This window comes from Notamacropus eugenii, chromosome 5 (assembly GCF_028372415.1).
Source record: "Notamacropus eugenii isolate mMacEug1 chromosome 5, mMacEug1.pri_v2, whole genome shotgun sequence".
Lineage (NCBI taxonomy): Eukaryota > Metazoa > Chordata > Mammalia > Diprotodontia > Macropodidae > Notamacropus > Notamacropus eugenii.
In genome coordinates, this window is record NC_092876.1 from 453,303,871 (window position 1) to 453,313,502 (window position 9,632).

A 9,632-nucleotide genomic window follows, 5' to 3' on the forward strand; every position below is an offset into this window, starting at 1 on the left:
AAAGAGTTTCTTCGTCTGATTCACGTGCTTTAGTTTCCTTTTTCTTAGTTAATAATGTACTCTTGTGGGGAAAAAAACCCCAAACATCCACAGGGATTACTGAAAAAGCATACAACCAAAACTGCAAGTAAATTGAAGACTAGTTTATTTTTTTAAAAAAAGACAAACAGAAACTCTATGTACCAGTGTGTACATTGTACACATTTAAAAGACTCACAAGAATGAAGTTTTTACTCATGTACATTTAAGATGACACCACCTTGTTATGAGAGGACGCAGAAAGTCTGACTCCAAACTGCCCGCAGACCTGATGCTTTAGCACCAGACCCCAGGAACAAACATGCTACAACGCCACTGGTAATAAAGCTTTTGAAGGAGTGCTCATGCTATGACTTGACTACAAAACAGGACAGAAAGCAAGAAGTTGAGAATTTATTCTACATAGACTGGTTCAGGAACAGAACTTGTCTCCATTCATGTTAGCACTAGCACTAACACTTTTCACTCCTCTGCTGCCATCTTTACTAAGAACTCCTTATCAATCTTGAAGAGTCTCCATCCTTCCTCACTGGACAGATCGGAAGCCCCTCTTCTCTTGTAGAACTGGATAGAAGGCTCATTCCATTCAGCCACTAAGAAGTGCATGCTGCTACACCGGCATTTCACTGCAACCTGTTATAGGGATTGTGTGTTAAAAAACAAAAAGGAAACCCAACATTCTCTTGCTGAAAGTTATTTTCAGGGACTCTGCTCAAATTTCAGAATCCTTGAAGACTGAATACAAAGGAAGTGACTTACCTGACTTAGGTTCTTCAGAATTTCAGAACCAATGCCAAACCCTAGGAAAGATCAGGAGAAATCTGTTCAATGAATGGTCATTTTAAAGGAGGGATGGGTGGAGGAATATCTCTTAAATCTCCTAATTTTTAGGCATATACCCTTGAACTTCTCCATACCTCTGAACTCACTCATCACAAAGAAGTCTTCAAGATATAACAGTTTCCCAATCCATGGGTCATATGTAAAGTAATACATAGCGAAGCCAACAATGCTGTATCCTGGAACAGAGGATCACAGAATTTTAGTAAAAAAGAACAGGAGAAAAAGTCCATAGCACTTGTAGCCACACACTCAGAATGTTTACAGGTTTTAGAATTTTACATGCATGGATCTGAAAACTAAGCTGCTATCACAGTCAGTCTCTGCATGCAGCTATCATTATGCTAGAACAGTACGATCCATTGTTAGGCTACCCTGCTGTTCTGAGTTTGCAAGAAGCGCACATTAGAGCTGGAGGCAGGAGAAGAATTCTGACATCTCTGAATAACCGCTTTGTCTATGTGTGACCCACTCTGCAATCTCCTGGACCCCTCACAGAAACTCCAACAGTTTTAATGGCTCGAGAGCTGAGCTGCTATGACCTTTATGTAAATACAGACATTATTCCCAACCTACTGCGTTACTGGTATGTCCACTTGTGAATATAAATCGAGTTTACACGGCAGTTCAGAATATTATTAAGTACAAGGAGTTCATGAACTCTACTTCCTTGAGGTTAGAACACCATGCCAGTAGCTTCAGCTAATTCCAGAAGCTTTTTTTTTTTTTTTCCAATTTACTCTCCCCAGTTTTTCAGGGCACAAGAGGCAGATAAACAGTGCTAAGTGACCTCCTTGTACCTTGGATCAGCAAGCACTTCACACTTAATCCTCTGCCAGGTGGGTGAAAGTGCTGCCTATTTCTTCCCTTTACTTTAAGGAACAGATTTCTGGGGGAAAAAAAAACCCAACACAGAACCCCCACCAATAAAAAAAAAAAAAAACCAAACCTCCTAACCTGAAACAGCCTCCACCCCCGCCTTCCTTAGAGAGTTTCCCTTTTTATCTGAGTTTCCCATCCAGTAAACAATGAGCCAGCAACTTCAAACAGCTGACTTAACTTTTGGAATTTGCCAATAGTCCCAAAAGGCGTACTAGTCAGTGGTCAAATTAAACGTTTTAGCCACTTCACCCTGGTTTGTAAACACAGCCAGGAAGAGATCCTAATGGAATTTCTGATCTACCGTGTGTTTGGTTTGGTTTGGTTTGGTTTTTACACTGTGTGGGAAGAGGACTTGTCCCTCTAGGCCTTACCTCATTTATCATGATCATCTACTTTATTGAGTAACGGATCTTTTAGTTACCTCCCCGCCCATCCATGTACACAGAAGGGCCATGTACATGGCGAAGCTAGAGACTGTAACCTGAAGATTGGGACAAATTAAAGAAAAAATGTGATTCAACACGATTACAGAAAAAGGTTATGTTAGGGTCAAACAAGAACTATTTTATGAAACTGAATTACATCAAATGACATCATACCCAGTTTTCCGGGGAATACGTAGGGCATTTTGCTGACAAACACCTCTTTTAACTCACCCTATTTTTAGAATGGCACTACATCCACTTTTTTTGGTTTTCTAGTTTCAACATCGGATTGCTTTATTTCTGGCCACCTTTCCCAAAAGCACACTCTCAACCTTCTGCATTAGCCAACCGTTCTAAGCAAAAACTAGACATTATATCAACATCCTGTCTCTTTCTGATTCCCTACTGGGGTGGGGGTGGGGAGAAAGAAGGGCAAGAGAAAGAACAGGACAGGTGGGGCAAAGTTAGTTACCTTGGGGTGTCCAATGCTCTTTGGGCACTTCTGCCACTAGACACTGGTAGAAAGGGTGCTCTCCAAACCCATCTTCAAGCAGATCTATAAGAAAGGCCAACAGGGACAGAAAATGGCTAATGGCTATGGTGCCGGTCACCAAGGCTATTAGACAAACCTCCTTTCAAATGAGTTACCTTTTTCAGTTAGCACTACTTGTTCTTCCATTTCTTCGTATTTTGCTAGTTCCTGGTAAGAGCAGATAAAAAGGGAAAGAAGAGAGACAAAACAACACATAAGAACCCGGAGTCCTTTTATCTCCAAGAGGCAGGGTTATTGTCTCAGCACCTGCAGCGCCAGGCTCAGGGCCAAGAGCTCTGCTCAGGGAGCGGGAGAAGTCTGGGCCAAGTTCCTGGTCCACTCTAAACACGCGCAACGGACCTGAAACTAAGTGAGGGGGGAAAATGCGAACTCCCAGATTTCCGCCAGAAGGGGCAGGCAGAAAATCCAGCCGCCTGCTGGTTACCGGCGTGGGCGGAGCCGTGCACCGGCCGCACAGACCATCACCCGGGCGGTGAGCGGACAGGGCGCAGGTTCTGCTAAGTTTGTCCCTGTCCTTGTCACTCCCTTGGTCTGGATTTCCGACCCCGGACCTTAGCACGGTCCCTGCCACGCAGAATCTCTCTCTTTCTTTCCTTCTTCTCCGTCTCTCTCTTTTCCTACGGGACTCTGGCCAGCTCAGAAAGTTTCCCTGCAGGGATGAGGGGAGCCCCGGGTGTCTAGGGTCCTCTAGGTCCTCTCCCACCCTAACCCCCAAGAAGACGGCCCCAGGCGGGCTCCGCGGGCGCGGCGGCCGGGCTACCTTGATCAGCCGGAGGATGTCACTGCAGTCGGCGGCCGTGGCGGGGCGGATCACGAAATCAGCCATTTTCGTCTCTTGCTTTTCTTCCCTTTGCGGACCAAGCCCCTGTACTTGAACAGCAGGAGGAGGTGGTTCCTCATTCGTCTCCCGGGAGCTTCCTCTTCCTAGTCAGGCTGGCAGCATGACCCGGGGCCGGCGGCGGCGAACGACCAGGGGGCTCTTCCCTAGGTCCGCGGAGATCGGAGCAGGTGTGGCCCCGCCGGCCCTCGCAGCCTCTGTTTATGGGGGAGCCGGCCCCGCCTCCGAGCTCCCCTCGGCCAATGGAACGAAGCCCGGCCCCGGCGAGGGCGGGTCCGCTCGCTCCCGGTCCGGCCCGGCCGGCCCAGCTCCTCCCGCACCGCCCTTCCCGGAGCAGGTGGAGCCCTCTTTCCCGGCCGGGAGGCCCGACCCGCCCTGAGCCTTCGCGGGAGGCGATGCGGAGGCGCCGCCTGCTGTTCTTCGACGCTTAGCTATGGCTTGGATTCGAGCAGAATTTTTTTAAAAAATTAAACTTTCTTTTTATGAGGAACCCAGATTTCATTTCTTCCATCTCCCTGATCCATTGAGGAAAAACAAACCAAACCTTGTTTTCTTTTATTTGGGGCATTAACTTTTTTTTTAAATTTGAATTTCGAATTATGTTCCTCGATTCCCCCTCCTCCACCCATTGGGAAGGCAAGACATGCGATGTCGGTTAGACGTGTAAAATCACGCAAAGCTTACTTTCCACAGTAGCCATGTCGTGAAAAACCGAGAAAAACAGTGAACAAATATGCGTCCGTCTGCCCCCAGCCCTCATCGGCTCTCTCTGGACCCGGGAGTATTTCTCCCCATAAATCCTAAAACACCTTGTACCCAACATGCGTATTCAAGAAAAACAAAATTCCAGCCCTGGCTGAAAATGGTCTCGTTGTGCCCCTTGAATGTGTTCCCTCCGAGCTGGGGGACGGAGACCTTGTTTCAGCATCAGTTCTCTGGCGTCTGGTCCATCTTTGTGCTGATGAGAGTTCTTAAGGCTTTCCAAGTTGTTTGTCTCTATAACGTTGTTACTTCTGGTTCTGCTTTCTGCGTTCTATATCCTCTTCCCCTCATGGACCGCTAGAGTGAAACTTCTCTCTCGTTAGGGTGGACAGGGAGGAAGGGGAGAGAAGACAGGAAAAAGGAGACAGGCTGCTTTTGAACTGTAGGTATTTGTTTCAAAGTATAGATAGGACAGTACAATTAGAGAGAGAAGGAACGAATTACCTCCTTTTATTTGTTAGAAACACCCCTGACTCTAATAAAGTATCAAGGAAAATGTATTGCAGCAGAGTTTGGAGGAATTGAACACTTTGGCTGCCATCCTCTTTTCAGGAGGAGGAGGGAGCGTTGGATACAGCACCAGGATGAGCTGTATGCCGCTACTCGAAGACAGATCCTCCCACCAGGAGATGGATTGGTCCATCCTCCATTAGGTCACCCTCTCTCTACATTCCCATTGTGTAACGCCCCTTGGTATGATCCTCCCTCCCAAACATGCTCTAACATAGGATCCATGATCAGAAAATGGAGGGATAATTTTATGTGGGATGTCTGCTTATATGCATGAGGTTCATTAAGCAAGCGCAGTGAAGACAAGCCTTCTCTAGGCAACTCTAGGTCATTTTTCTTGTCTAGTTTCAGATAGCTGTAGATTTGGTTCCTTTATCAAAAATTTTGTCATTTTGTCTGTCTGTCTTTTGACTGGTTGAATCCACCTGCAATCTGTTGGCCTTCTTATTTTCTAACTTATTCTCAATGACTTCGTCAATTAACAATAACTCACTGTGGAAACAACTTTTACTGTCTCTCACATATTACTCTCTTACACTGTGGTATTTTGATGTCCTCTAAACTTAAGCCAGAGGGACCTACATACAACTGACACATTTGGGGCTCTAAGATTTTCTGGGACCAGTGAAAAGTAAAAGACAGTCCCAAACAGTACACTACTATAAAGAAATGTTCTTCCCCTACCTTTCTCATAGGATCATAGATCTAGAATAGCAAGAGATGAACTCAGAGCTCATTTGGTTCAATCCCTTTCCATAACAGTCATCTCATGAGAGTTTATTTCCAAAACATCACCATTTCTTGGAGAAGAAGGATGCTATAGATGAAGATTAAAGTGTAAACAATAAAAAACCGACCTGGACATCTGGAGAGTTCCTTAGACAGTGTAGGTCTAGGATGAATGTGAGATCTGTTAAGCAGTCTCACTAAATAAATGCCTTTACCTTCAGGAGAATATTGTTGAGAGGATTTATGTTTTCTGTACTTGTGTAGGCTTATGAATCTTTAGTGTTTTAAGTATTTTCTCTGGTGGAGACAATAAACCATTGTCTTTTAATTGATATTTGTACAGGGAGTAACTTTTTTGAAATGGACACTTCTACCACCTTGGGGAGACCCTATACATGAACTTTGGTTTTAGAGATTTCACTGAAGTTAATCCACATCAAAGATGAGAAAGAGAACAGAAGCCTGACCTCCCTTTCTTTTTTTAGTGTATAGGATCCCTCCCAGCATGAACCTGGTTTGTAGAAATCCAAGGCTGATGCCTTTTGTGGAAGGGGACCACCTGGGTCACTAGTCATAACAAAAAGTGGTCCTTTGCAAAACTGCACATTTCAAGAACCTTACCTAAGTCCATAGTTGGGTCTGGGTATCCAGGAACTAAATGAGCATTTGTCATCAAGGCAAATGAAAATAGGTCCATCACTGAGGTACTCTCCTGAGTACTTCCTGTGTCAATTATGTAAAGGACAATTTAGGGAGGAAAACGATCATCTGAGAAAACAATTGACCCTCCCCATCAAGATCCAACTTCAGTTTGAGAACAGCGGGAATATGAGTTTTAAGGTATATTTTAAATACTGTAGATTAGAACTGCTCAGTGAAGAAGTCAATTGCTAGCTGTCAGGACCTGCACGCCAAAACCACTCCTCTCTTTTCGCTCCTCTGTCAGGACACAGTTTTCCAGACGAAGGCCCAGCAAGCAAGCTGTGCCCTGAGCTTGGCATAGTAACAGTTCTTTGCACTTGCCCTCTGGGAGAATTGGGCTGCAGCTAAACCACAGAACTGTCTCAAACCAGCCCCAGGTGGTCCCTGAGATTGGGCAAGCACCTGCAGGAATTACATTCAGGTCATGAAGCTGCGATGAATGGACTTTTTGTTGGAGGCCAAATTGCCACATTGTTGCTGTTCTACCTCATTGTAGTGGTTACACCTCACTGCTTCCTTCTTTGTCATGCCACCTCTGTATACATCAAGGATTAGCCTCCCTGTCTTGGGCTACCTTGGTCTTAGATCAGGCCCCAGCATGCATGTCTAGTTTCCCTCCTGTGATGGAATACAGAAGGCTTTTTATCTATAACCTCTGTGAGTTCTTTGGTGTTTTGTTTAATTTTTCAGTTGACAGTTGGAGTAAAGCTTTTTTGCTGAAACCTCTGTGGGCTGTTTGAGCATTTATTTTTCAGAGCTGACAAGTTACATGCCTAGCAAAGGGATTTCTGGGTCAAAGATATGAACGTTTCAGTCATTTTCTTAGCCTGATTGTCCGTTGCTTTCCAAAATGGTTGGACAAGGACGGAGTCAAGATGGTGCAGTGAGAATCAGCATTATTGCCTAGTTATCTCAATACATCTTTTCCACAACAACCTAGAAAATGTACTAAACTGAATTCTGATCAAGAAAGTCAAGCAAAGTTACAGTGAATCGCTCCCTCCCCACCCCCTACCCCCCCAGCCAGCTTAGGAAGACAAAAAGGGGGTTCTGCTGACTCTAGGGTGAGGGTTGTCCAGAAGACTGGCATCAGCACCAGAATAAGAGGCAATCATAGTGACAGAAAGAGATCTGGGGGACCCCAGAACTAGTGCTGGGGGCAGGAAAGGCTGCCCATCTGGCAGCATTGTCACCCATTACCCAGTCCCAGGTCACAGATTCAAGGGGAAGAAGAGCAGCCTTTACTAAGCACAGGATACTAGCTGAGTGTTGTTCAGTTGTGTCCAACTGTTCTTGACCTCACTAAGGATTTTCTTGGCAAAGATACTGGAGTGGTTTGTCTTTTCCTTCTCCAACTCATTTTACAGATAAGGAAACCGAGGCACACTGAGTTAAGTGACTTGCCCAGGATCACGCAGCTAGTATCTGAAGTCAGATTTGAACTAAGGAAGATGACTCCAGGCCAAGCACTCTATCCAGTACCCCACCTACCTGCCCACTACTCTGACAGCTTGAGAACTAATGTAATCTCTCAAGAATGTTGTTATTCCTAGGAGCTGAGTTAACACTTACTCCACCTCCTCATAGAACCCTCTATCCTTCAGGATCATTTTACCTTTGTCTTGTGACCCAAATCACAGTCTTGTTTGTGGTTGGGGGCGGGGTGGGGGGGGGGGGTGCGGGTTGAGAAGGGGAGGTCTAAGCAATCAATATCAAGGTGATGTCAAAAGATTTTGCTTTCCAGCTAATCAGGAGAAGGAACACCTATGCTCTGTGGTCTTGTTTATCACCATAGAAGACTGGGTCAGCCCTTCCTCAGCGTCTTTGACTGCTGAAGAGTCATCGCCCAATTTATTGGCTACTGCTAGTCTAGCTAATAAATTGATCTTGCTCAGATAATTTGCTGCCTCTATCAAGACAGCACACATTAACCACAAAAACGATTTCAACAGATATAGAAGAAAGCTTTTGACAAAATACAATCCCCATTCCTGCTAAAAGTGCTAGAAAGCACAAGAATAAATGGAGCTTTCCTTAAAATGTTAAGTAGTATCTATCTAAAACCAAGAGCTGCCCAGTTTTTCTTGACTTCCTTGTAGGTTTTCTTTTGTACACTACTATGTAGTTTTTGCTTTTTTTAAACCCTTTCTCCTCTCCCCCCAAAGAAGGATACAATTGATTAAGGATATATGTACATATACATAGATATCTATAAAGATACACATATATAAGACTCTTCTATGTTTATTTCCACTTGTCATCTGTTTCTCTGAAGGTGGATAGCATCTTCCTTCATAGGTCCTGGTCTTCCCATATTTTTCAAAGCCTACCAGCTCATCATTTCCTACACCACAGTAATATTCCAACCCAATCACATCCTATCAGAGAGATTACCTTTGAAAATTTCCTCCAATTCTCTGCATTCCTACTATTCTTGGTGTCATAGAGTTATGTATACAAGAACATTTTAATTTAAAGTAATAAAAATCATCCATTTTATACTTTAATAGTGCTCTTACCTTATAATATAGATTAAAGTCTGATATTACCGAAACTGCTTCCTTTACATCTTTTTCCCTGATTTCTTTGAAATTCCTGACCTTTTGTTCTTATTTTTTTCTAACTCAGTAAAATAATTTTATAGTGATTTATTTGGGATGGCATTGAATGGATTAGTTAGGTAAAACTGTCATTTAAAAAAATACTGGCTTTGTCTACCCATGAACAACAAATATTTGTTTATTTATTGTTATTATCCAATTATTTAGAGCTGACTTTATTTGGATAAAAAGTGTTTTATCTTTATGTTCATATAGTTCTTGTATCTATTTTGGCAGATATACTCTCTGATATTTTATACCGTCTAGTTATTTTAAATGGTCTAAAACAGTATGAAATAATTTTGTTGACACACAGTATAGTTTCCCTATTTTTCTCATTTTGATTAAATCTGTTTTAACTTTGTCTGAGGTCATGATGACTATTTCTGTTTTTTTTTTATACATTGTATACTCTACTCCTGATTTTTATTTTATCTTTGTATCTCTCGTTTTTATAGCATTTCCTGAAAGCAGCATATTGTTGTAGTCAGAATTTTAATCTGCTATCAGTTTCTGTTTTTTGGGTAAATTCATTCCATTCACATTCTAAGCTCTAATTACTTGTTGTATACTTTCATCCTTATAATTCCTCACTATCCTCCTCATCCTATTCCTATCCCTCCTCACTCCTCTGCTTTACCTCTACCCACACCTTGCCCTCCTATTCCTTAGCCTACCCACGCCTCCAAGAGTCCCTCCCTTATCTTCTCCCCCCCACCCTAACCCCTTACCCTCTTATTTATTTCTGAATT

General features: G+C 43.4%; 1 protein-coding gene across 1 annotated transcript; it reads right to left on the reverse strand.

The window, feature by feature from the left end:
* Nucleotides 1-128: 128 nt before the first annotated feature.
* On the reverse strand, nt 129-3,982 carry SAT1 (spermidine/spermine N1-acetyltransferase 1). Its single transcript, XM_072615268.1, has 6 exons — nt 3,500-3,982; nt 2,835-2,886; nt 2,659-2,742; nt 957-1,058; nt 799-839; nt 129-672 (listed from the first exon to the last, which is right to left on the reverse strand). Exons 1-6 carry the CDS (start codon nt 3,563-3,565, stop codon nt 502-504), a joined length of 516 nt encoding a protein of 171 aa, XP_072471369.1. The 5' UTR covers nt 3,566-3,982; the 3' UTR covers nt 129-501.
* Nucleotides 3,983-9,632: the final 5,650 nt, after the last annotated feature.